The sequence below is a fragment of the Xiphophorus maculatus genome, chromosome 12, assembly GCF_002775205.1.
Source record: "Xiphophorus maculatus strain JP 163 A chromosome 12, X_maculatus-5.0-male, whole genome shotgun sequence".
NCBI classification, from domain to species: domain Eukaryota; kingdom Metazoa; phylum Chordata; class Actinopteri; order Cyprinodontiformes; family Poeciliidae; genus Xiphophorus; species Xiphophorus maculatus.
In genome coordinates, this window is record NC_036454.1 from 18,450,056 (window position 1) to 18,478,019 (window position 27,964).

A 27,964-nucleotide genomic window follows, 5' to 3' on the forward strand; every position below is an offset into this window, starting at 1 on the left:
AAAGGAACCATCTGACATAGGAAATTTGTACCAACCATGGAAGAGTTTTTATTCATCCTGAGGATGTTTTATAGCAGGCATAAAATCCCTCGATGTAACATAATTTGCTCAAATCTATGTCTAGTCTACGGCCAGAAGGTGTGGCAACGTTGCCACTGTGATAAAATCAGTCGGCCAGAGAGTACTCATACTTATGTTGTTGTGAAGCCATTTTTATTTTGTCAACAGAATTCACTACTCCAAATGATACGAGAACCAGAATCAATAGAAACGGTATGATATACAATGTTCTGAAAACAATCATCAATATTTACATTTTTATAATTTCTATATCTTCATATTTCATATTTCAAACAAGAGAAAAAAACTGATTGACTTTGAATTTTTTTTTGACACACGTTTTCAAAAGTGTTATTAAAACAGTCCAAAGAGTGGCATCTGACCTTATATTGTATCTATAAACATTTGAAGACAAACACTCACGTTATATTATAGGTTTAACTAGAAACAATAACTGGAGGCCAAAAATAAAGTTATTTGTATTTTATAAAGCCCCAATATGCTTCAGACAATCCAAAAATTCAAAACGTCATTGACTTCAAGTCATAACATAGAGCCCTGATGTGCTAAATACAGCAAAGTGAAGTGTGCATTACAGTGTCAGGCTGTTGAATGGAGATGAAGGCTTCCTGGACTGAAACGGTAATATGTCTGAACAATTCATTTAAACATAAAAAGGCACTAACATACTTGTGGATCGTGGCGAACATTAAAAGGTGACTCAACAGCTCAGACTTTCTAACACTGTCCTTGTGCGTTTGTTTTTTTTTTTGGTACAAAAGCAATACAAGTACTTCAGTGCTGAAATCCCCAATAATGTTCAATTAGCTTTACGTCCTGGACCTTTCGACACTAAAGCGACTCTGTGCTTGCAACTTTCAATAGTACAACTTATTACAAAAAATATTTTGTTGTTTTAAACAACACAACCTGGTAAAGTCCAAGAGCTTAACTGGGACTGGTGCTGGTGGTGTCCATCGTCGCAAGCAGATGCGACAACGAGGCCCTCTGGGAGGGAGAAATGTTCTGGCTCATGTGGATGATGCAGTCCATTGCTATGTCAGGGTTGGCCTGCACCAAGCTGCACACAAACACACAATTATAGCAGTGAAAGGAAAGTCAACATAATGCAGAATTTAGTGAAGTCTAAATTAAAATCGACTGTGGTTATTTTAAAACTTCTGTTATGTGTTTTGTTTTTACATAATTAGGGAAATAACTGTATTAAAACTAAATGTGATATTAGGCAAACATTCTCATATCCAAAGTTAAAATCAAGAAACCTAACATGCTAAATATGATGTCCTCTATGATACCCTGAACGTACCCACGAATATGCTTTAAAGCATTTTCTCTTTTCAAGTACTTGATATTTTCTCGAATGACTGAGCGGGTGCCGTCCTCTGTGGACAAGTGCTTCTCAAGCCACTCCACCACTGCTTGGTTGTTATCCCAAAGGTAAGCCTGTAAAAGCAGACACACACCCCATTAGTACAGTTCAGCTTCAATTACATTTTATTACTACATGCCTAAATGTAGTTCAACAATACAACTATTTAGAAAATTGTCAATTTAATTAAGTAGAGCAAGTAAATCATCTTAATAAAATAAATGCTGTTCAAAAAGATTCAGAAATGTGAACAATGTTTTTTTCATAGGTTGTGTTTTTTTTCTGTACGAGCTGCCGAAGTGCTGAAGCTCTGAATGCACTCACACACCTTGACTGTTCCCTCCGTTTCAACGAACCATCTCCGCAGCATCGACTGCATGTGTCCGTCACTGAGATCCTTGTTGGCCTCCATGATCTCACACTTGACCACCTGCTCCAACAGGAGCCGCCGCAGACGCCAGTAGAAGAACGTCCGCGCCTGCTTCCAGTCTAAAATATCCTGTTAAAAGTAGAAAAGGTCAAATTAGTTTTAAAAAGCTTACTCACCTTAACATTTCCGACTTTTATACTTTTCAGTCATATCATAACTCACAGTGATCACCCCTTTCTCCTGCATTCTGCCAGGAGTGTCGTGCAGATCGACAAACTGCACTGCCACCTGGTGGTAGATGGGCAACAGGAATTCCTCCCTTGCTTTGAGCTTCTTCTCCAATTCTTTGATCTCCTTGTCAGACAGTTCTGGAGAAGCTGGAATAACAAAAGAAGGTCTTACACCGTGAATCTCTTTTTACTTCTAATGTAAAATGTGAACTTGAGAATGTTTTTGGAATTAGAAACAGAAAAAAGGCTTTACAGAGGTTCTCAACCAGACTGGCATAGACTGAATCGAGTCTCCTCATTGTTTTTAGTAGGTCCTTTCTCCTGAATTTAATCTCCACTGTGCCCTCAGGCTCCAGCACGCCACCTCTGAATCAAATAAAATGACCACAAATATGAAGTATAAAGAATATGTTTATAATCACAGATCTCTATCGAGAACCATTTAGAAAATATACCTGCTCTCCCTATCAGCATAGAGCTCCATACACAGCAGGTTGATGGTGGGATCTATTACCACCCAGGATCCTCCTCTCAACTCTGCATAGGGTGGGATGTACACCAACACTGGCTGGTGAAAAGTGTGCAGAGCGTCCACAATATAGGCTCCAAACTTCAGCACCTGGTCATACATATCTATAACAAAAAAATAAAAAAACAAAGTTACTCCAGATCTACAGCATAAATTTGTAGTGTTTGCAATCTTACTTTTGGTTAACTTCTCTTACAGACTGAAGAGTGCAAGTGTGTAGGATGAAAAAAGTTAACCTAAAGTGAGACGGTATAAAATATAAAAGTCATATTGATGTTTCTTGCTAACAGCAGAGGAAAGGTTTCACAAATAAAAAGTCTTAAGCACATTTGATCCTTCCTTATTCAGAATACAGCTTTAGGTTTGGACAAATGTAACAGTCTGTGTTTCAGAAACAATCTTTCTGATAGACAACAGAGTTTTATTACAGGAGTTACTTTGTATTTGTTTCTATCAATGTACAAGGGTGTTCCCCATGGATGAGTCCTCGACCCATTTCTTCACACAAACTACATAAATAATATCTGCAATATTTGTTACACAACTGTAAATTCAGTTTTTGCATTTATCTTTAGGTTGATCATCATTCCAGGAATGGTTATTATTTTCTCTAAAAACTAGACAAAGATAACTATGTAGTTAAAATATGTAGTGACAAAGAGAAAGCGACAAAGAAAATGAAATAATGCACAAGTAAAAACCCAGTTTCTCAAAGGGCATTCATGATCCACACATCAAGACTGAAACACATGCAGCTTTAGTTCAGTCTAAAAGTGTTGCAACCAGAAAAAAATGCAGAACTGAAAGGATTTGCACCTTTCATCCCCCCGGAGAAGCCTCTCCAGTTGGCAAAGACCATGAGAGGCAGATGTTCACGGTTAAAGTCACAAATCGCCTGAGCTGTTTTGAAAGCAGAATCTGGAAACCAAACTTGGCCAGCCTGCTGCAGAACCTGATGAGATCACAAAAACAATCATAGTTTTAAGTTTTATTATTTAGAAAGGCAGCTCCTCAAAAATAAAATTTTTAGAGGTATTGACTTACTTTAGATTCTGAATCCGGGTTTGCAGGATCTGCAGGGATGGTGAGCTCAACCGTGCGTGTTTCAACAGCAATTACACCGAGGGGGATTCCTCCCAACCTACATGAATGCAGAAAACATGTTCATATTATAGATGAATTTAACACAAAGACTATGTCAGATCAGTTTACCTTGCTCTTCCTACGACGACAGCTTGAGCCCAGGACCCCATGATCTCCATGAAAGAGCCGTGGTCAAAGAATCCACTCTGCCACACACCTCTTGACACTAAAAATTTACACGCAAATAAAGAAATTATTGGGCTGGTTATCAGCATTAGGCATAAACACTGTTTGGAGGGCGTAACTCACTGGGGTGAGGCCTGCCAGCCAGCATCCAGCGGGGGTCGTAAGGGGCCTTAGTAGGAACAAACTCTATCTCTCTGTCTACTGGGTCAGTGGTTGCTCTAACAGGGACGGGGGAGTGGTTGTTCTGTGAGGACGTAAAGAAACGTCAGTGAATGACCTGACCACCACAACTGTGTTCAGATCCAAATATCCGGCAGAACCTTTGGCATGTAAGAAAGCCACTTCAGGATGGTGAAGACACCCTCAAAGTCATCAGGGACAGTTGTGTGTGTGACACCGTTGTTGTGCATGATCTGAATTCCCCCCAGCTGGTTGTTGGAGGTGTAGACCTCTCTACCCAGAACCTGGATGTAAAAAAAAAAAACAGAGGCTTACTGATTACTGATGGAGGAGAATAAAACTATTTATTAGAATAATGGTTAAAAGTGCTTCATATCCTGAAAAATCTGCACTAGACTCACTGGCCGATAAAAGTCAAAAAGAGATAAATTACCTGAAGATTGGGTTTTTCTCTTTAATACAGCAACATCACTATGTATTTACATCACCATTGTTATTTTTATCATGCCAACTAATATTGATAATGTTAGCTTAATGATCATTTATTTAAAGTGTTCTTTTGTATTTCTGTTCAGTTTCTTACATTTAAAATTAAGATTTATTTATGAGTCTGTATTTAGAGTTTATTATTGTGCAACACAGAGAGAAAACATTTACCAATATACTTTATAACAGAACTGAGCTCTAAATATTTCTATTTCTCATCACCAAGCACCTCACTTTGGCTCCCTTGTACAATAAAAAAACACTTCATGCTGCAAAAACAATAAAATCATGACATCTGCACAAATTAAGGTATTTCCCACAAACTCTCTAAAAACTACATTTTTCTTTTAATCTGATTAAAAAAAAACAGGAGGAATCAGAAAAGCAAACCTTGTTAAGAGCACCAGCTCCGGTCAGGATGATGTGGGAGTTCTCCACCTGGATCACTCGCTGCCCCAAACGGACCAGATAGGCTCCGATTCCTATAGCTCGACACGTCACCTGTGCGTAAGTCAGGGAGAAAATCAGAAGGACTTTGCACTTTCTGTCCTCCAAGAGAAATCAGACACACGTCCTCCTCACCATACTGATGGTGATGATTTCTTCGTAGGCCTGAGAAGATTCCCCCGCGATAGTGCCTGAACCTCGCAGGTTCTCAACACCAAGACCTTCGTCTTTCCCAATGATGTCAGTGATAATGTATCTGTAACGAGAAAGGCAAATTAACAAGGCACTGTAGTTATCTCACATTAAAAAAACAAAATAGGACAAAGTTTAAAACTTAATTCGGTTTTACAAACTTTTAAATTAATGACATGTCTGTGCATCACCCTGGCTCCACAATAAGCAGCATGATTAAACATTTTGAGTTTTAAATTCGTAGACCTTTCCAGACTACAAATTTTAATTTTCTCAATTACTAAACCTTTCTAACAACATCTGTGTAAGGGCAGTTTGTGTATTTCCTTACACTATTTGGGGTATCAGTGCTTTTAAAGCCAGTGGTTCACTCTGTTGGACTCATGACTCCCAAAGTTTGGGGTTTGTGAGTCATAAGTTTTGTTATTCAGCTCCAGGTTGAGCTGAATAACAAAAATTATCTTCAAATAATATGATTTTAAATTGATTACTGATTAAACTGGGTGAAACACAAGAATTACTTTCCTTGTTATCAATAATAAATTAGATAATTAACTGATCAATACGACAATGAAATCATAATAATACATACTAGGAATAATAAAATATGGCATCAAAATATAAATTTTTATAACAGGTACAGGCACTCTCGTTTCTGCACATTTATTACATTTACACCAATCTGGATATTTTGCAACACTGATATATACAGTATGTTTGTTTTTTCTTTTTTGCACCTTCCAACGATAAGAAGACAATTTTTGGTGAGATTTTTTAAAATACTGTGTGGTGATTACACGTCATAATCCAGAGATGATTAGAAGTCTCACTTTATCCTGATTCTGCTGGAGCTTTAACATTAGAGTTCATAATACGTTTAAAATTTTCCATACTTTTCCAGAACCCTGATTACTTAAGAAACCAAAAATACGTTTTGAAATACATTGCTCTCCAGCATCAGTCAGACATTCAAAAAGGTGCTTTTATTGGAAGGTAAAGCAAGTATTGCACCTGGACTCTCCTCCTTCCTCTACATGCTGACAGTGAACGGAGTTGGTGGAGCTGATCCGGGTGTAGTCCTGGGGTGACAGGTAAAGATATTTGAAACCCTGCAGAAGAAAATAGAAGAAAGATATAGCAAAATGTTAACAAAACATAATATCTCATTTTCTGTCACAAATTAAAATATTTAAAAACAGAAATCTGTTTCGGCAGTGACCTTGTAGGGATCCGCAGGGTCAATCCAGGCCACCTGGAACATATGTTTGACCTCTTCTGCGAGTCCGATGCGAGCTCCGCTGTTGGCTGCGATGTAAATGCGGGGGATTCCCTCAGCCCGGGCCAGCTCTGATGCCTTGAGGAACAGCTCGTCCTCCTGAGGACCAAACGAGCCGATCATGTGAGTGATGTCATTACAGATCACAATAATGTCTCTGCCCTCTGGGTACTCTGGGGTCTTCATCTTCATCCTAAAGGCCACCATTCCCACCTGAGGGGAAACGTAAGAATGAATGTTAGCGTTTCATCACCAGGAAGAGGTCGGTAGTAGATTTGGATTGTCTTTTAAACGTCCTACGTCATTATCTGCAGGCTGCCGGTTCATCTGAACAAGTCGACCTTCCGGGTCCAGAACGAGCTCCGTGCAGATCAGCACGTCTTTAGGACATTTGTCTCCAGGAACCCAAAGCTTGAATAATGCCTGAAATAACAATTTAAGGAAAGTGAAACTATGCAGGTCATCACAGCAGAAATAAGTGCAGTTCAGTGAATAAGCAGTACCTGTCTGAACATCTCAGGGACATCGTATACATATGTGGTGCCCAGGCTTTGAGCCTGGAAGCGCTTGGCTTGCAGCAGGTCTTTGGTCACATAAGGAGTGTTGATCAGCATGCCATGCAGCGGACCCTGCTTGTCTCCATAAGACTGAAACATGATCTGCACGAGCAAAGTTGAAGGGATGAATTTAAGCCACAAAGCACAGATAACAAGATCTCTAATAAATGCTTAGTCCTCACCTGTCGAGAGCTTGGTTCTGTGACTTCTTTATACAGGCTGATGTCCAAATAATAGCCTGATTCATTAGTGAGAAACAGGCGGATAGGAATGGCATTTCCAGTTGGTGTCAGGCGAATGTTGATCTTCAGCTCAGCCTGCAAGACCCGCAGTTTCCAAAGACGACTGCCGTAGCGCATCACCATGGAGCGAACAGACTCCTCAATCTGATGGACAAAAGATCAGAATAAAGATAAACAAAAAGTAAAAAGCAAAGAATTTGTCAAGTGAAGCAATAAAGATTACATTAAATACAATAAGAAACTGGAAAGGTTTCTTATTGATAATTAACTGATCAATACAACAATTAAATCATTGTACATCATACAAGAAGGTGTATGATGTACCAAGTCAAGCACATTGTTTGAAATTTTACACATTTTTTCAAGTCACAACCTTAAACTGTAGTGAATTTTATTGATAAACCAACAAGCGAAATAAAATGAGACACCGCTCTTTCTGCAAGCTTCAGTAATTTACAGTAAGTAGAAGAAATAACTGCAAACTGACTTTAGATGGGTCCATGATGACAGTGGGGACAAAGTTAAGGAAGATGTGATTGCAATCTGTGCGAACGCTGGTGTAATTGAAGGCAACCTCCAACTCATCCATGGCCTCCAGCAGGAGCCGCTCCCCTTCATTTTGAAGGTACTCAAATGAAGCTTCCTGATGATAAAGAAAGCTCATCAGATGCAACTATATAATCACAATTTTGATCCCCCAACCCCTTTTAACAAAAACACAAAGTCAAGTCAGCAGTTTCTTGGTTGAGTTTCTTTTTACTTTTGTAATGAGATCAGAGTGGCGCATAATTGCCCGGATGAAGAAGCGGTAGTCCGTCACTTCAGCGCCCTCTTGGACCCGAGCCGCTCCCAGGTACAGGTGCATCTTCTTGTTGGCGCAGGGAACTGCTGTCAGGTCAAAGTTCCTCATTCGGTTGAGCTCCAGCTGAAACGCCAGAGCTGGCTCCAGATTTCTGTAAATTCGGTCCTCCTGGAACTGAGAAGAAGTGACAAAATGGAGAAGGGGGAATCCACATCTGTTTAGATGGCCAATGTGCTGTTTTTTTTTGTTTGTTTTTTATTACAGTGGTTAAGATAAAGTAAACTCACCTCATCTCGGGCTCTGAATGTGAAGAACTTTGGAAATTCTCTCTGAATCGAACAAACAATGAGATAAAAATATTCAGGAAAAGTAAAAATATGTAGAAAGATGCTCCTCGACTGCAGTTATTAAAATAAGTCCTTGTTCTTACATTATTACATTAGTATAATATTAAACCTGCTCAAATATTGCTTCAATATTCAAATATTAGTTTACAAAATTAACTACAACAAATTTTCTAACATTTTCTAAAACGTGGCATAATCTTTACAACATGTATTCAGCAGCTTTGGCAAAACGTGGTTATAATTAAGCTGTAAGATACAGGTCATTTTTTTCTTATCTTGTTTATTTTATCTTTACCCTTGTGTTTTTCTGGTTTATATATTTAGGTATTAGATGTTTGCCTTCCATCTTAACCAGGACATCCCATTATTAAATGAAATAAAGCAGGAGAAGTAAGCAAGCTGCATTAATTTAATATAAATGTTAGTTGTTTTAGTAATTCTGAGTTATATTTGGCTTTTAAAGCAAAACTAACAAAACAATATAGTTAAACAATAAAAGTGATACAACAATTGTTGGAATACACTGCATTATGATCATTTTGAAGTGATCACGGTTTAAATATTATAAAAACAAATGAATGTTTAAAATATATTAAAAAAGAGAATAGAAAATAAGTTTCAGAAATGTTTACCTTCTGAGTAATCAAAAAGGTCATTCTCCTTATCCCATACTCAAAAAGAATGGCTTTCTGTAAATATATGTGAATACAAATTTGGCTTATTAAAAGTTGAAATAAAAATGATAGTCTTATTTCAGACATGACCTCTGACCTTTGACTGAGCGAAGGCAGTGAAGGCTTTCACCAAGGCGTCGTCGTCCTCGGTGTCTGCTGTTCTTATCGACACGTTAATGATGTGGATGGGGTTCTCCCTGTTGTTCTGTAGAGAACAGAGGAGAAACTCCTGGCTGCAGAAGCAGGTTACATTTTTGCTTCATGGCAAACACTTACAGAACGACAAACCCACCTTCATGTTCTCCTCCTCGTAGAAACTAGAGCAGGACTCTAAGAACGAAGCGCCCTCCACGAGCTGTTCAGCAAAACTCGACAGTACTTCATCAAAATTCCTGAAAGGATCAACAAACGTAACATCCCTGTTATTTATATATATGTTCACTGCAAGTGCTGAACAGGATGAATCATTTAAGAGAGCAGTGACCTTTTGAAGTCGTCAAAGCACTGGAAAGCCACCATAGCTCCCATTCTTTGGCAAGGTGGAGAAAAGGCTCCATCCATTAGCAGCTCACTGCTCTGCCGTTGAACCTTAAACTGGCCCAATCCGCCTGCTGCCACAGGAAGCCTAAACAGGAAACAGAGATACTAAATGATCTCAGGGAGAGAAAGTGCTACGAGGAAATGTGCAGAAATTCATACAGAGAGCAATAAAACAGGTAGAGATGTTGTCTTTTGTTTAACAAAGTACAACAAACTTTACACAAATGAAACCCGCAGAGTCAAGGTTGTACAAGTCTGAAGTCTTAGCTACAAAGTCCTTATACAAGTCCAGTGTGAGTCTAAAATCCCATTTACAGCTTTTGCTACGGCTAGCAACATTATTCACAACAATTAAATTTTTCAAAATGTCATGTGACAAACATCTGTATTCAACCCAGAGTAAGTAATTGGCAAAATCACATTTTACTGATTTTTTAAGAAAATATTATTTTCACTTTCTTGACTGGTAGGCCAGTGCTATTTCATGGTAAATCAAGGCTATTTTACAATGTGTTTGGCAGAATTCCTTTTAGTCTTTAGCCTGGAACTGGCTTCCAGTGATTTGGATCTCATGAGTCATGAAAGTGATCGGAAATGAGCTGGTCTGCTGCTTGACAAAGTAAAATCTGTAGCTTTGAAAAGATATGACATATGCAATTATGAACATATGAAAAGAACAACGAGAAAATATTTGATGTGATACGAAGTTAAAAAAAATACATATATGTATAAAATTTAAAATAAAAAAGAAATCACTATTTTTTTTTAAATCCCCCTTAAGTCACAAACACTTCACATCCTGATGTAAATGTTTGACCAATTAAAATTAAAATCTCCAAATTATGAGTCATAGGTCCGTGATACCTGTTCAAGTCCAAAATTCAAAAGCCATCAATTCACGTGCTGAATTAAAGGAAATTAAGAATTCCTACCCAGAGCAGATTGCCATGAAATCCTGAAACCTGATCAAGATTTTATGATTAAAATCCAATTCTGGAGATTGTAAGCTCAACATTTAGCAGCAATCACTGAAATCTCAGGCTTGAAGGTTTCGTTTGCTTTGTTTTGTTTTTTTTACAAGAAACATAACACAAATAAAAGTTGGACTTTTGCTCAGAAATGCTTTACACAAAAAAAGAGAGAAGCAACGACAGGACAACTAGAGAAGCTTGGCTTGTAATGTGAATAAGAAAGGGTTTGTTAGAAGAACCTTAGGTCGACGGCAGGGAAAAAGCGACACGGTGCATCCAACATGCATTGCTGTGAAACATTTATAGAGACCATGGAGTGCTCTGGTTGGTGGGGAGGAGCTTTACTCTACCTGTTCAGAGTAGGGCTGCTCCCTCTGAAATAAGATGATTGAGATGTGAATATTAGCAGAGAGTGATCAAGGGGAACCTGAAGGTACCTTTGTGCAGAAGGATTAGATTTAAGCATTCTCTACAAAACTGTGCACATTCATATTATTATTGAGTGGGAAAAAAACTGTCTGCATTCCAAGTTAGCCATAAGCAGCTGTGGCATCAGCATACAGACTGCTCTCCGCCTTCACTACTGAGTACAAAACAACAATTCAGCACTTTAGTCTACACCTAATCTACATCAGGAAAAGGTCCCAACAGAGAAACAGCTTCACATCCTCTAATGCTGTGCTAACGTGCTATTTCGATTCACATGTGGAAGAAAGAGGGTGAACAGGTTGCGTCATCAAAGGGAACCCCATCACCTGTTTGGATGTGATGATGGCAACATGAACTGGAAGTCCACGGCACACGTTCCGTCCAGCAGCTGGTGATGCTGGATGCTATTCAGCTCATAGGCGATGTATGCTCTGCGAACATACACCTGGAAGCGTAGAAAACAGTTAAAAATTCAGAACTAAAAAGAAATCAAAAAGAAGAAAAATCACTTAGTTTGACTTTGATTCAACTTGCCTCCAAAGCAGCCATGCACACAACTTGGTTTGTGTGATAGAAGAAGTTGGGCAAGACGTCAAAAATTGAGGTTTCGGAGAGAATAAGTTTCTGCACCAAATAGAAAACGTACTCCTTAGTTGATGTTTACGTTGCAGCAGGGACTGTCACGAGGCTAAAGCTGATGTCGCACTGATTATCTTGGCAGGTTTGGAGGGTGTCAATGTGAATAAAATAAACCACAGTTTATGAAACATCCAGTCTTGTCACCAAGACTGGATGTGCCAGAGTCAAAGAAATTAATGTTTCTGACCATTTTGGGCTGAAGGTTTAATGTCTTACACAGACTCTGTGAGTGCCCTAACTGATCAGAAAATAAGTGAGGCTGTCCTGCAGTTGGAGCCACGTTATAAATTCAGCAAGTCAAGGGGAGTTAATACTCAACACTGCATAAAAACAAATGTCTGCATAGTGTAACTTGCAGGTATGACCAATAATACCGGTCACTGCTGCTACCTTTGAGTAATATCAAATTTTGATAAGTGAGAACAGGAGCTGGTGATGCTGTAGTGCACAGTTAATCTCATAACTCTGGCAGATTAAGATTTAAAGTGATATTTAAATTTGACTAGGATGTTTTTTCTATGACAAATAACTGGGCTTAGCCATATTTCCATAAGTTGTGAATTTCATATCACAATCTTTTCTGATATGTACAGAATTCTATGAAAGCTGGAGATCACATCACATCAGCTACAGTCTCAAATATATTATTTGCACGAAGCAGCATGTCTTCACACATCATTGCAAAGCAAACAAAATACACAATGAAGAGATGGAGGTCGGTGTCACCTTCAAGTTTTCTGGGCAAAACTGGTGGCCATACATATCAATAGCTGACAGGAAGATGGACTCCACCTGGTTGTGTCTCAATTCATAGGATGGCATATGGGAGGCAATCAACACCTAAGAGTTGATATGTTACTTCAGCTGTCTTGTTATGGTGCTACAAAATAAAAAGTATATTTCTTTTAGTAGGGGACTAACCTGTCTGGCTCTCAGTGCGACCTTTGAATTTTCCATCTTGCTCAGCTGCGTGAATTCATTTAGAATAGCCATGAGCTCATCTGCAAGGGTGGCATCACGTCCACACAGCTGGTCCTACACAAAGTCACAAACGCACATTACATCGGTACTTCTAATCACACCTCTTGATGTACAAAGAATAACAACTTAAGACCATTTGTGCTGGAGAAGGAGAGCCTTACAATGAGCATCGTCACCAGGATGTTTTTCTTGAACACCTGAGCGTGAGAAAAGATGTAGTCAAGCACAGGACTCATGTCGGGTTTGTGCTTCTCTCTCAAGTTGATCACACACTTATCATAGTGAGCTGCAAGAGAGAAACTTGGTGTGAGTATTTCAGCTAAACCTCATCTTCAGCTAAAACATGTGGTTATTAAAGCAAGTCCTGTTACCTTGCTGGAACTGCATCTCGACCTGCAGGTACCGCTTCAGCAGATCAAGAACCACAGATTTCATGTAACCGCGGGTTCCACTGCGATATCTGAACAAATATAACATTTCTGTCATGCTGTATGTCTTGTACCATTTCAAACATGCAAAGCAGAAGGGTTCAGTGGCTGATTATAAGACCTTTGCATATACAGATAAGATCAGTGAATAATATCAGATTCACATTTAAGTATTGGCCAGTCACAGATCAACCAAACTTAAGACAATTGGGGTAGCTTTATCTGTGCATCCCTAAAAACATAATCAAATAAAAATGGTTAAATCCCCTGGAGTCATCACACAACCAACTATAAACTTATGCAGAAAGGATCTAAACTGGTAAATAATAATGAGATATCTGCAGACAGGCCCAGGCTAGAAATTAAATAACATGTCTTTAAATTAATAGTACTTTCAATATTTTGCAAAAACTAGTCAACTCACCTCTGCACTAGCTGAACAATACTTTGAGTGTTCATGAAGAAAACCTCCCGGTCAGCCTTCCTCTGCAACGTGGCTGCATGGCTGTCTAAAATGTTAGCAATCTGAAATCAAACAGTTAATAATTATCAAGAAAATGCAGTTTAAAGTCAGCATGTGGTCACTGAATGACTTTACCCTTTGACTGGGGAACTGGCAGAGGACAGAGGTGATGTTGCTCGCATACTGAGCCATGACCTTCCGGATGTCCTTTTCCACAGTAGGGGGAATACGACTGGCCACGCTGGTCATGATCTCCTGAAGTTCCAGCAGTGGAAGAGACGGATCCCTTAGGGTCTTCATCAGGGTCGCGACCCATTCTTTCAGCTGCACAAAGGGACATGAAAATGCTCAACAGAAGTTCTTGTGTTTGTATTTTTCAGGTATATTTGACAGCAGAGTGGTAAATACACACTTTTGTGCTGAAGTAAGGCTCTTCGAGGCAATACCCGTCCATCACTCTGACCAGATTTTCGAGCACATTGTGGAACACCTGATGAAGCTTTTCCCCAACCATAGGCAGCGGCTGCTGGGGTGGCAGAGTGGCTGTGTTGAGCTCCACCTGTATCAGGGACCAAAATAAATAAAAAAAAAACACTGCCTTAAATATCAGCGTGAAAATCACAAAATAGGAAAAAAAAACAAAAAAAACAATCTTTGTTTCATAAAGTGACAGTTAAAGTACCTTGTGTATACTGCTGGGGTCGTCCAGCTCCATACGCGCCGTGACACAACCGGGCTCCAGAACCGCCCCTGGCCTCTTGACAAAGTGTATACAACCAGACTGCGGCACGGTCAGAGTCATCACCATCTTCATCACCTGAGAACAAAGCATATTCAAAACTGGAGTAAAATGTAAATGGACAGTAAACACAAACACAACCAGGACATTTTTCTTTTCCCCCCAGAATCAGTCAAACCTCAATCTCTGCGTAAGGTTCTCCTGCAAAAATATGATCTCCATCCTCCACTGTGAACTGCAGCAGTTTACCAGCAGAGGGAGACCTCAGCACTGTGGGATCCCTCTCCTTCTCAAACACACAAGTCTTGTTGCCGACAGTGACGCGGTAGCTACAACGATGAAACAATATGGGAAATGAGCAAACATGAAGTCAGATAGATAGACAAGTATTGTGGGTCTCACAGTGAAAGTCTTGCCTGTCTACTTCCTCTTTCATGTATGTGGTGTGGCTGTTGCCATCGTAACACAGCAGAAGACCCCCGTCATTCAATCTGTGAACGTCTATTTCAATGTCCGAGCCGTTCATGATGATGACGTAAGTTGTCTGGGATTGGCGAGCCACCTGAAGCCAGCATAGAGGACAGTTTATAACATAACATTTTTTCATAGGCCTTTAATTTTTTCCTTCAATAAACCACAAACAATGATTTTTTTTAATGGGATGTTGTGTAATAGACTGACATCCACACAAAGCAGTGCAAAAGGACCAAGTGGGGGAAAAAAACAAACACATCCTTCTTTACTCTAATACTTTAAATAAAATCATCAAATACCTTCAAATACCTTCACTAGTTACTTATTTAGTAAATAGAGTCCACCTGTGAGTAATTTAATCTCAGAATAAAACCATCTGTTCTGTGAACCTTTCAAAAGGTTTGTTAAACATTAGTGAAACATCATGAACACCAAAAAACACAGTATGCAGGCCTGGGAAAAGGTTGTCGTAATGTTGGAAGTAAGGTTAGATTATAAAACAATATTATAAACAATATTTAAAAAAAACAGTCCAGCACCCTTTAAATCATCCTCCAAAAATAAAAACAAGAGGAGTATGGCACAACTACAAACTGAGCAAGACCTGGGCACAATTGTGTGCATAAACTAAAAGGCCAGGCAAGAAGAGCAAAATTTTGAAACACCATGGCAACTTTGCTGCAGAGATGAGTTTACAGGGCAACTATCAGTTGAGGGCTTCATAAATATGACCAATATGGAAAACTGTCAAAAAGAAAGTTACAAGCAGCCCCTTTTGCAGTTTGCAAAAAGCCATGTAGGAAAAAGAGAGAACAACTAGAACGAGCTGATGTGTTCAGATAAGACTTAACCTGAACCTTTAGGCCTACGAACAAAATGCTATGTGCAGCAGAGAAGAAAAATGGTCGATGTTGGTGGCAGCATCATGATGTGGGGATGCTTTTCTTTGACTGGTCAAAGTTGATGGGAAGATAGATAAAGCTAAGCACAAGGCAATCTTGGAAGAAAACTTGCTAGTCTGAAAAAAACTTTGCAAAGTGCAAAGGTTCACATTGTAGAAAAAAATCCTTCACACACCCTCAAAGATACAATTAAATCATATTCATGTGTTTGTCCAGCCAAAGTTCATTCAATGTGACAGAAGTTATTATAAAAGTTATAATATAAAGAATACTCTCTGTAGCAGCTGCATTGGTCTATCACATAAAATCTCAACAAAATACATGGAAGTTTGTGGCTGCAACAAGACAAAATGTGCCACAAAAACTGCTAATGTACACCATCAGGAGGTATTAATGCAAAAGTAGAGGAGCTACCTTCAAACAGTACTTGACTCCTTCATATATGAGGTCGACGTTGACAGAGTTGAGCAGGCTGTCTGCTGCCAGCACCTGGCCTCTGCAGATTAAGGATATAAAAGCCCATTATTTAAACCCACAGTAAGTGTAACAGTGAGACTTCAGTGAGGCAGGAGAATATCTACTGACCTTTCTAGGGAATGCAGGAAGTCTGACATGCTCTTTCTGAAGCTGAAATCAGCAACATGCAGAGCTCCACAAACGATGCCCAGCATGGTGTCTGGTCTCTCTGCCTGCAGAAGGAGGACCATTCTTAAACACAAGGCAACCATAAAACACACGGCTCTAGATGAAGACTCTGACCTGCACTTTCTCTGCAATGAGGTGATCCAACCAGCCAGTGTCGATGTCATTGTTTCTGAAGCTTTCAGTCTCCAGAAGCTTGATGAGGTATTCCACTGTAGTCCTAAAGTCTCCTCTGATGGACAGCTCCTTCATTGCTACCACCATGTTTCTGCAGAATATCAGAAACGCTTTTCAAATATTGGTTCATCTACAAGAAGATATTTTTAGAAATGTCACCTTATATAGATTTATTGCACATGTTTTATTATTGCATTAATTAGAACAAACGTGTAAAGGTTCAACAAAGTTGACAGGACTCTTCAATTTCCACTTAGTTTTATTACTTTAGGGGTTGCTACAACAGCAGTATAGATATGACATTATTTACTCAAAACTCACATTCAATAAAACACCCAAAGGCTTTATTACATGAAGATCAGTCATCATTAAAAGAGGCTTACGAGATGGCTTCTTCTCGGTTCTCTCCCCACGAAAAACAGTGTCCAAACTGGGAATCTGCAAATTCGTGGAGGCCACCAGCGGCTCCCACACTGAAATAACCCCAGACGTTTTTACTACTGCGGAAGTTCAGCTCCTGCACAGTCCCAGAGCTGGGCTTGAACCCCTGAGGATGAGCCAGTGATCACAATCAATAGGTTAAACAGAAATGCAAAACAGACAGCTGTGGGCTGAAATTAAATTTTACCTCGTCTGGATTCTCGCTGGTGATGCGGGCTGCAATAACGTGCCCTCTTGGAATAGGAATGCAGTCTGGAGTTTCAAAGTTGATGATGGAGTCACCCCACGGACTTTCCCCATAAAGCACTCGGATATCCTTAATTCTGTGCAGAGGGATGCCCATCGCAATCTACCAGATAAAACACTGACTGTTAAAGACCTAACTGTCTTGATGCAAGGAGGGTCTACAGTTTACATTTGCAACCTTTTTTTGTTGACTTCTTTTAAATCACAGTTGGAGCCTACCTGAAGTTGGGCAGCTGGCAAGTTTACATCTCCGATCATCTCCGTGCACGGATGTTCCACCTGCAAGCGAGGATTCAGCTCCAAAAAGTGGAAGCTGCCGTCTTCTGAGTAGAGATACTCCACAGTTCCGGCACTGACGTAGCCCACCATCTTGGCCATCCGCACTGCATGCTGGGTTGGAGAGAGAGAGAAGAAACAAAACTGTTCTCAAACACAGCAAAACTTTAATCAGCCATATAAAAAGTACACACAGAGACAAGCTGACCCGCTCCATTTGCTCTAAGGTTGAAGCGGGAGCAATGGTGGCGGGAGCCTCCTCTATGATCTTCTGGTGCCTCCTCTGGATGGAGCAATCCCGTCCAAACAGGGAGATTGCATTTCCGTACTCATCTGCCAGTATCTGCACCTCCAGGTGCCTTGCATGCTGAGCCAGTTGCATGATAAAAATGGGTGATCCTGGAACCTCTGTCTGCACCTGCAGTCAGAGAGAACAAAAGAAGAGTTGAATGCAGGAAGCGAATTGTACAAAAATAAAATGTTTTGGCTCATGAACCATAAGAACACAAACCTGTCTGAAGAAACTTGAAAATTCATCTGAATTTTCAACTTTTCGGATGCCTTTTCCACCTCCACCCTCAGAGGCCTTGATAACGACTGGATAACCTATTTTTTCAGCTTCCTGAACAGAGAAAATATATTATAGCATTTAGCAAAAAAAGCAGTGACCTCATCACTTACTGGCAGTCCTGAAAAAGATGCATAAAAAGCCTTAAAATAATCTTTTATTAGAGCACCATAATCACAGACTGATTATCACTGGTTATTATAGAAATTGTCCAATCTTAATCTGAAGACAGTTATTCAATTTCAATGCGTAACTGATGTAACTATGATTAGAAAAAAAGCCTATTTCTTTTAGCCATTCTTCAAAACGGAAAATAATATATCATTCAAGTTAGAAAGAAAACAGCTACTTGTCCAAACTTGGTCATACAGTCAGAGGAATAAGTTTATCTGCACATCAGATTGTGAGGAGGATGATCCGAGTTACAAAAGAAGTTGGCAAAGTCTCCATAAAAACCATTAAATACCCTAGCAGCTAGATTTTTAAGAAAAAGCGTTTTCTGTCCTACAATCACAACTGTAAATGGGTGGAGTTTCCTGAGGTCCACTTGGACTTTAATTGTAATGGTCCATTCTCCTTGGTTCTTGGAAGTTGGATTTTGAAGTCAGACAAGCAAGAACACCCTCTGAGTGACTCATAATAGTAGGGAAGTCTAATTCAGTAACCAATATGGCTTTATGTTTTAAGAATATAATGAAAGTTGTCTGGATGAACTACAGGCTAAGCAGTTCTGAAGGTTAAACCAGTGTCACATGCAATGCTTTAAAATATCAAATTTCAAAAATGTTTTATTTTTGTGTGTTTCAATCTGTAAAATAGTGAAAAATATATTACCAGCTTGTGTTGCTAATAGTAGTTGGAACCCCCCAAAAAGGCAAACTTGCAACCAGAATGCTTCCAACTCTACAACAACATTGAGCTTCCAAAATATCATCAGAAATGATGTTTTCCAGACACCAAATCAACCTCAGGCCCCAAACCTAAATCCAAATAAAAAAAAACTGTGGTGTGAGCTGAAGAGAAGCTGAGGAGGATGCAGGACTATAGATGATGTAGAGAGGTAATACAACTAGAGATAGTCAAAGATCTCTCTCTATGTATGCATGTTGTAGAAAGAACTAGCAGGGTGATCATTTTTAAATAATTACTTTGTTTTTTAACATAGAAGTGCAACAAAAGATGGATTTCTTTTCATGTCTATCAATGTGGAGGGCAGTGTATCCACATTTCATTAGAGACATTTGTAAAATAAGACAAAATAGATTTTTTTTAATTAATACACTTACTGCCAGACCATCATCTACATCATGAACACAGCCCTCTTTATAGACCTCTGGAGGAACGCTGATTACATATCCCCGTCTTTGGTACTCTTCCGTCCACTCCACTCTCAGACCTGGACACATTAAACATAAACAAGTGTCCAGCAAGTTCCAGTCTACAAATGTTCGACTTTGTAAAAATAGGCTTGTGTGAACTTTGCCTGTCAGGCCAAGTAATGAATCACCTGATCCGCTCCATGGAAGTGTGGGAATGTCAGCGCTCTGGGCAACAATGGACGAAGCCACCTTATCCCCAAGAGCCCACATGGCTTTACTGGATGGACCTGAGAAACATGGCAACCTCAGACTGATGAAGAGAAGGGACTAAATCCAATGAAGGCTGTGAAGCTTTAGAGGAAGTTTTACCCAAGAATGTTATCCCCGATTTGTTCAGGAGTTCAGGTAGCTTTGGGTTTTCAGATGCATGACCCCAGCCGGCCCACACAGCCTACATAAAACAACAAAAGTATAAAACAATATATGATTATTTGGGACTTCTGTCTGTTATCGTGGAGATAATGAAGAATTAAATAAGTTAGACTCTTAGGCCTTGAGGCAGACAGAATTGCACCTGCACTGGGATTCTTTTTGCAACGTCGACAATCAGCTCTACGTTGGCATAGTTGTTATTGTTGGTACCACCGGGCACAGGCACATAATGGTCAGCCATTTTTATGTATTCTGCACAGGGAAAAAAAAAGAAAATGTCAAACTCACTGTGTTCATTAGTTTTTCACTGTAACTTGCATAGGATTGTGGTAATAACAGCTGAGTAACAGAGCACAATGACCTGCGTTAGCCTTCAAGTCTTCAGGAGTGACCATGACCACGAAACGGATGATCCTCTCGTTACGAAACATCTCATAGGACCAGCGACGGATAGAACGCATGCATTTGACTGCTGCAATGCCATTGTTGGCGATCAACACCTGTGTCGTAGAAATAGAAGCTATACTGACTAGCCTTCGAAAGCTGCCTCTGGATCATAAAAACAAACCAAATAAGCGCTTTTACTCTTACCTTCTCTATGACCCTGTTGCCACCGAAACGAGTGACAAACTCAGCAGGAGAGGCCACCGTAAAATCCCTCTGGAGATCCATCTTTCTGTGTTCACGTCCTTTTTTCACCAAGTGAGGACCAGACATGCTAGGCCTACACAGGAAAAGTTAAAGGTCTGTATTTTGGCCATCGACATAGTGAAAGTGAGTTTGCTCAGATCTATTAACTACCTGTCTTTTCTATGTCAAAGGAGCACAAAGAGTTGAAGTGAATTACAGTGCTGAAAATCAAAAACCTGAGGGAAAGATCAACGACAGAGATGGACTGTGCAGCTCTTTTAGTTCTGATCTTATCTCTAAAATGACACCATTATGTAACTCTCTATTAGCAACACAAACTTAGACAATTATTTACTCAGGATTTCACTTTTCATCAAGTTTTACCAGCTTTAAAAGTAACAAAAATGAAAATATATTGAACAAATGACACACTGATGCAGACTTTTACCTTTATTCCACTTTCTAGTCACTGGGTCAGACTGCACATGTTTTGCAACTGGACTAAATAAAACTTTGATATTGAGTAATTGGGAAATTTCCCCTTTATCATTAATTCTGGGACAGATCTTTAAACCTAAAGTGCAGAAAGCAAATGAAAGACAATTATTCTCAAAAAGCATTCTTATCACTCACTTACAGATAACCGAAAAATAAATAACCGAAAATCCGAGAAAATAAATAATTAACTTTAATATTTATGTTATTAACTTGAATGTTGAAGCCAAAGTAATAAATATATCAAAGGCAAATGAATGTTGCAGAGTCAATAAGTTTTGGCTCATTTAACTAATTTCACAGTTGATTATAAGAAACTTATAAAAGGGAAATTCTACAGAAATAGAAATTATACTGAATATAGGTAAACTAATTTAGAAAAGGCTTTAAAATTCTAGTTTCAAAACTACTAATGTTTTTTTAATCATACTGTTAAACAAACTTTTGAATGAGACACCAGAGAAAAGTGCACCTTAACAAAATATTCCTCAACTATAAATGACACAACTCTGTCTCCTGCCTGTTTCTACAGTTTGTGTTAAAATAAAAATAATAAAAAATAATCCACGTTTAGGATTATTAGACTGGAAATAATTTATTATCTTAAAGTTGCAGATTTTTTTTTCTCTCAGTTTAAATGTTGTGACATTTATTTACACTTTGAAATAGTGAACAAGTGTACTAACTTACACTGATTGTTTTGTTTGTTGAGTCATAATTTAATGCTATTAAATGGACTCCAAATCAGTCAGGGTCAGATTTCTCTTATTCGGATTTTTTATAGAACTGATTTTAGGGTTAAATCTCTTTGTCAGTCAGGTGTGGATGGTAAGACATGGAGAGCTCCTCGTGGTATTATAACCATTAAGTAATAATACCACAATTCATGGTATTTACTCGTTAATTAAAAACAAAAAAATTAGTATATTACCTAGTCGGCTATTTGTAGCAGAAGGAACAAGTGTTTGAACCGAGATCTACGGAAGAGGATTAGGGCCACCGAAAAAAAAAAAAAGAATTCTGAGATTAAAGTCAGAATTAAAGTCAGAATTATGAGATTAAAGTCAGAACTCTTTTTTTTTTTTTTTTTTTGGTGGCCCTAATCCCAGACCACATTAATGGAGTGACTTTAGAAGTGTAATTTTAATGATGGCTGATTACCAGGCTTTTGCTGAACTGCAATCATCGGGTGTGTTAAAAAAGGAAAACATCTAAAACATGCAGAGCAGTGCGCCTTTAGGACCAGGGTTGGGAAACACTGAACTAGACGACTGGATGCAACAAAACAATTTCAAAAATATATGTATGAGAATTCAGGAGCCTTTTGGGGACTGGCTGAGTGGTGGGGGTCCTAAGCAGCAGTTTAGTTTCCTTATTCTTTGGGCTCCGCTCTTCAATCAGTTAAACAAAGATATAATGACAACACCAGCCGCATCAACTGCAAGGCTATAATGTAGATTGATTTGTAGAAACAGATTTTAATCATACTGTGCAGATGGATAATCTGTTACCATTTTATATATTTTTTTGTTAATATCTCGACAGAGAACCATGGATTTACCCCAGCTTTGACAGCTACTGCTTTTAACATACTTCACACTCATCACCGCCAAAACTAATAAACCATTTTCTACTTGTTTGGCAAAACAACAAAAATCAGATTCAAAAATGTTTCATGTACATACCATTAGTATCTGAGGCTTCTCTCTACTGTCGTCAATGCATTAAAACCTACTTACCCTATAAATGTTCGGACCCGCGTCGAATCTGAAAAACACCTGCAAGTGTGAGCATTACTGCATGGCTGAGCTCTTGTGAACTTTAGCTCTTGTACTGTACCTTTCGCTGACGAAATACTGCCCACTATTAAAATACAGCCTGATAACGTTTTTTTTTTTTTTACAGCTTTGAGTTATTTACAGTGGCATGCATGCAGCATGGAGCAGGTGAGGGTCACTTTAAACGGGCTTGTGCCGTATCGAACGATTAGACTGTAATCATAATCATGAGGAGGGTATTTTAAGAAAAACCGCTTGTGCAAAAACAATGCCAGCTTTTCACGGCACCGTTTCATGACAAGGTCACACCCAGCAAGTTATTGGTTGTGCACATCCTTCCTCTAAAACTTACCAATGGTGATGTTCTTATCATTTCCTTAAAACTGAGCGATGAAGTGAAATGAACTCTGTGAACACCAGCAAACAATCTATTTCCTGTTTTGACATGTCTGCGGAAGTTGCCATAGCTGTTGTTTTAAACTCTCCCATCATGCAGCTATCAGTTATTTTTTGCTGTATTTTTGTTGAAACTAGAAGCTAACTGTTTGCATACCAAACAAGCAGCAGCAGCTATCAAAGCACTGGGTTAATCAGAGAGCAGGGAGTAAAGCCTCTTTCTAAAAACACTCACCTCTGGAGGTAAGGAAACAAGTTATTTCGCTCCATTATTTGCACCGTTTTACAAAGCTGAGGCTCTTTAGCGGATCTTTAGAGCCATTTCTGCAGAGACCAAAACAAAGAGGTCTCCACACACAGTCCTTCCTCCTGGGTGCCAGCCAGCCTCCTCCCTTCCCCCTCCCACATGAACAGCAGCACAATATCTGCAGATCCTCTGAGGCACATTGTTGGCTGCTCAGTCCAAATATGCAACAATGCAGAGACCAACCTCACTCATCTGTTTTAACTTAGATTTATCTGTTGCTTCTAGACTTAAATGTTGTCTTTTATTATCATTAATATGTTCTCCAAACTAAAAGAAAAAAATCCTTTAGTTGACATAAAAGCTGCAGGACTTCAACATAGGTACAGCAACAGAAATAATTCAAGAAATGCTTTGTCTTGTTTTGACGTCTAGATAAGTTGGTGGTTAACAACGGTCCATCAGCTCCAGCTTCTTTTTATTTATACAATAAATAAACCTAAATATACAAAAGAGCAGCGGTTCTCAATGAGCAGATAACAGAACTATAAACAGTTCTGACTTAATTTCATCATTAGCTGTAAACATTGCAGACTGGAGGCTGAGGAGATCAATTAATTTTGTTGATTTGGGAGTTTGAGTCTGAACTGTTATGGATTCTGTCTTTTCCTCTACCTCTTTTATCCTCTTTTATCTGCTTACACGCACAGGCTGCAGCTTACATAACCATGTTTGTGTGTGACACAAAGGGGTTCTGGTCGGGTCCTGAAACTGGTTAAAAAACCTTGGGGGGTGCACAGAGACCACCCAGAACCTTCAGGGCAATGACTCTAAAAAGCAAAAGGTTGCTCTACTCATACATGGAAAACTGCAATAGCAACAACTTATAAGGTTTTCTAATTGGGCTTCTTTTCTGCTTCTATGATTAAGGTTTTATTTGCTTAGTCTGCCAGTTAAGCTATATAGTCATGTCTTGATAAATTTGCACTCGTACCATAATGCTCCAGACAATATACTGAACAAAATAAAAAGCTTGAGATGTTGTTTTATGACTTAACCAAAGCTTTCTCCCCTGACTCGTTCCCTGTGCAAAATTAAACATTTTCTGCAGTTTTTGAAACATTATGGAAATATAACTTAACATTAAACTCAATAAATAGTTGTCAGGTTTTAACAATAGGTTCCCCACATTGTTTAAATTGACTTCCAGTTGTCAGCATAGTCTAGGGCTATTTCACACCTTTTTTAGCATCTAGACTTATTTGGATCAGCAGTATATATATATTTTTTTCAGCTATATCAGATCATTTATTTTTCTACAAGTATAACTTGTAAATTTGTCAAACACAGAACAGAGTGCAGTGGATTAAATGCAGACCTTCAATAAGCACAGTTTGCTGAAAGATCCCAAACAGAGGATTTAGTAACTTTGTGCCACATCTAATCTAAAAAAAATATACAAGCAAATTTCACATTTTCCAGACTTTTAAGGTTGCAGTGAAACCCTGCATAATCTATTCAATATTTCTGAAAAGTAAAATATGATCTAAGCCATTAAAAAGCAATAATATTTCACAGTGTTCATCCTACCTTCCTCACTTTCATGATGGTGGTTACCGGAATGAGCACGCCAAGCAGAGCACATAGCAATAAGCACTGAACTACTCCCCTGGTCCGCCATCAAATAAAATCCCTTCCAGCCTAAGACAAAATATCCGCTAACTTCAAAAGGTTTTAGAAAGGGGTGAAATCTAAAACTCAGCTAAAGCCCGATTACTGTGTTGTCACCCAGGTCGAACAAACTTCAGTTCTGAAAGTCACAGACTGGCGCTCTGGTTCCAATAATAGAGCCGAGATGTTTGGCAGCAATAACACGGCTCTGTCCAGTCAGGTGATAACAAGGGGAACAACGTTTTGCCAGACACTATATATGTGCTCCACTAATATTAGACCACTCAGTTTTAGATCAAAGATCGGACCTGGAAGTCTATCCTGTTACTAGAGGTTAGTCAGAAACTTTAGAAAGTCACATAGCTGAGCCCTGATAGTGGGAACTGGATCGACTTTAACAAACTCTTACTTCAGCACTGAAGAGCTGGGCGGTAACACATCAGCAGGCGCCAACTCAGCGGCGGATTTTGGAGCAGAAGCCGCAGGTTGATATGCACCACTTGGAGGTTTTGTCACCAGAACTTCGTCATCTGAGGAATTATCCTCGGATGCTCCGAGGAAGAACTTCAGACGCTCCCTAGCCCTTGGGCTCAGCATCGGTCTGACGGTTCTTGCGGGTTCCTGGGTGGTCTGCAGCGGCAGCGGCTGCCCTGAATTTACCTTATGGGAGGCCTGCAGAGGATCACGTACTGCTCTTTTGGCTGAAACATCTGCAGACTCACTGCTGGATTTGGATTTGGGAGCAGATATCGAACGCTGGCCTGAACAGGAGCTCCTCAATGCAGTGAAGATGTCCTCCTCATCTGATTTCTTATTTGTCCCAGGCATCATTGCTGTTGTGGTTTTATTTATCCATAGTAATATTAATATCCAGATGACTGCCAAAGCTGGAAGCAGGAACATTTAAAAACATCCTCCTGAGGCTGTAAGGAGAACAAGATAGAGATAATCAAATGAGAGGAAAGGTTTAGTCTGATTTGATCTGTGAAAAATGAAAGGAAAAGATTTTATGCTCAATTTTAACAATTAATCAATTTTTTCGTTTTTTAAGACATTTTTTTTATCTGGATTTTTATTTTCACCAATGCAGTCCTTAGGTTTACACATTCAGAGTGTCAGAATGCCCATCTTGTTGAGAAGCTCATTTCACAGTTTCTATTTATGTGGTTATTTGCAGGTGAACTCTACTTCGAAATATTAGGCCAGCCCAACATGTTTTCATTGTTATGTTTTTAAACTAAGAGAAAAAAGTCATAATTTCATGAGAACTCCAACACTAAAATAACAAGACATGACTTTGACAAAAGTTTTATAGATAATAGTTTATAAAAATACTTCATTTTTTATAAAAAAAAATTATTGTCAGTCTGAAGAAAGAACCACACACAGTGAATTGATCATTCAATGATTTTTTCTCATTGAAGTAACTGTTTACTTATAATTTTAAGATGCTTTTTCTGGTAAAACTGCATCTCTATTCTGATAATATTTTGACTGTATTTCTGTAATTAAACAGGAATCGTCATAGTCCATCCCTAATTCACAGGAGCCACCTTTTGAAGACATTTTCTGTCATTTGTAATTAATTTTCCTGAAAGGTAAGTGAGGACAAAAATCGATTAAAACTGGAAATTGAAGCAAGTATGAAGAAAATCTGAGATTTTATTTTTAAGCCAGACCTATATATGAGTCCTTAAACAGTGTATGTGCAGCTCAGGTTTCAGCTGTGTGTCTACATTCACTCCCAATAAAATGAATTATGGTTATGATAATTGTCACAGACATGCAGAATCAGTCGTGCTTTATGTCCTTGTCTCAGACTTCAGTGAACTGAGAAAACTTGTTTTTTTTCTAGCCGTATTGGCTTCTGTTTAGGACCCTAATCAGAAGCAATAAGGAGTCAGGAACTCAGAGGTTTCTGGCTCATATATAATCCAAATCATGTGAGCATGAGTGTTAATGAAAAGCTGTAGCCTCTTCCCTGTTTATCAGTGAGGGGTATGTGTCCCTGAATGGCAGCAGGATCTGAAAGGAGACATTTCCCAACCATGCAGGTCCAGTAAACATGCTGCTCTAAACAGCTGACATGAGAGCTAAGTGTGGCTGCTCAAAGTGGGCCAAAGGTCAACTCTGAGAGGAGAATGGAGATCACACAAACTGTGGTTATTATGACTTGGATGGTCTAAGTTAAAACATAAATAAATATATTTTAAATGAATTACAGCAATTTAAAAAACAATTGCAACGAGTGTTGCGATCCTTATATAATACAAGAAGGTGTTTATACCCTCTCTGTTAGTATCGGCATCACATGAGGATGTTTTCTATAAACACGTGCAATTTCTAAGTGACAATAAAGGTCTTAACGAAGCAAAACAGCGACTAGTTCCTGTACATTTTGTTAGTTAACATTTAAATTCAGTAATGTTACCCTTCAATTAAACAGAATAAATTATGAGTTTAGCTAAACGCCGACCTCAACAGACAGAAATACACAACATGTCAGACTCCTGTGTCTTGTCATCTGCGGGCTGATTTATGATTATATCCGCAATCTGAGTCTTTCTTTGTCGAATTATGAGCTTAAAATCAGCACCACAAATGTCTATTTTTCAACATGATAGCAGTGCTAATATTAAAGGTGAAATTATATGGTTACAAAGTGATTAGTCATATATAGCTGTACATTTTGATAATTTTCTTTCACTGCAACAAAAAAGTAAGCAATTGTGCTAGCTGCTAGTTTCGCGAAATATTACGGTAGGTAACTGATGTGAAAATCATAGTTTATTAGCATACATTTATAAAACTTTGACACGTTTTTATTGTTTTTTTTATCGAAAATAAATCATTTTTGTTTAACTGGGTGGGGAGAAATAAGGGGCCTCTCAGCGAAACCCGCTAGCCACAGGTTTATCATTTCCCAAGCCAGATGCCGACGTGAATGTCACCTACCAGCAGTCACTGGCGTGTCCTCCTCTGTCCGCCCCGGCCAGCTCCTCCTTCCCCCGACAGGGATAGTAAAGCAGTCC

The 27,964-nt window shown here is 39.0% G+C and overlaps 1 protein-coding gene across 6 annotated transcripts; it reads right to left on the bottom strand.

Moving 5' to 3' along the window:
* Nucleotides 1–188: 188 nt before the first annotated feature.
* On the bottom strand, nucleotides 189–27,942 carry acacb (acetyl-CoA carboxylase beta). 6 transcript variants are annotated; one of them, XM_014470600.2, is made up of 54 exons: nucleotides 27,888–27,942; nucleotides 25,342–25,855; nucleotides 20,310–20,442; nucleotides 20,080–20,218; nucleotides 19,861–19,970; nucleotides 19,656–19,737; nucleotides 19,475–19,573; nucleotides 19,254–19,363; nucleotides 17,911–18,021; nucleotides 17,608–17,817; nucleotides 17,343–17,513; nucleotides 17,065–17,226; nucleotides 16,820–16,983; nucleotides 16,377–16,527; nucleotides 16,203–16,306; nucleotides 16,032–16,113; nucleotides 14,658–14,803; nucleotides 14,420–14,570; nucleotides 14,185–14,319; nucleotides 13,915–14,061; nucleotides 13,638–13,826; nucleotides 13,464–13,564; nucleotides 12,983–13,071; nucleotides 12,773–12,897; nucleotides 12,552–12,665; nucleotides 12,357–12,470; nucleotides 11,526–11,615; nucleotides 11,318–11,436; nucleotides 10,913–10,936; nucleotides 9,536–9,676; nucleotides 9,344–9,443; nucleotides 9,149–9,256; nucleotides 9,010–9,066; nucleotides 8,318–8,359; nucleotides 7,989–8,204; nucleotides 7,716–7,871; nucleotides 7,169–7,372; nucleotides 6,933–7,088; nucleotides 6,730–6,852; nucleotides 6,373–6,642; nucleotides 6,165–6,262; nucleotides 5,097–5,217; nucleotides 4,905–5,015; nucleotides 4,169–4,312; nucleotides 3,972–4,092; nucleotides 3,792–3,888; nucleotides 3,624–3,720; nucleotides 3,396–3,531; nucleotides 2,506–2,683; nucleotides 2,304–2,416; nucleotides 2,043–2,197; nucleotides 1,779–1,949; nucleotides 1,388–1,524; nucleotides 189–1,141 (listed from the first exon to the last, which is right to left on the bottom strand). In XM_014470600.2, the coding sequence occupies exons 2-54, from the start codon at nucleotides 25,833–25,835 to the stop codon at nucleotides 1,009–1,011; spliced, it is 7,251 nt and encodes a 2,416-aa protein (XP_014326086.1). In that variant the 5' UTR covers nucleotides 25,836–25,855; nucleotides 27,888–27,942; the 3' UTR covers nucleotides 189–1,008. The 6 variants fall into 6 exon arrangements, with proteins under 6 accessions (XP_014326086.1, XP_023198872.1, XP_023198875.1 ...); XM_023343104.1 differs by lacking the exon at nucleotides 10,913–10,936; XM_023343107.1 differs by lacking the exons at nucleotides 25,342–25,855; nucleotides 27,888–27,942 and adding an exon at nucleotides 24,852–25,066.
* Between the last annotated feature and the right edge of the window lie 22 nt (nucleotides 27,943–27,964).

Excerpts from the sequence above, each read along its gene's own strand:
- acacb (XM_014470600.2), bottom strand. The coding sequence starts at position 25,835 with ATGTTCCTGCTTCCAGCTTTGGCAGTCATCTGGATATTAATATTACTA. Across the intron at positions 19,738-19,860 it reads CAAAAAGAATCCCAGTGCAG|GCTGTGTGGGCCGGCTGGGG; the intron begins GTGCAATTCTGT and ends TGTTTTATGTAG. Across the intron at positions 2,417-2,505 it reads TATGCTGATAGGGAGAGCAG|AGGTGGCGTGCTGGAGCCTG; the intron begins GTATATTTTCTA and ends TATTTGATTCAG.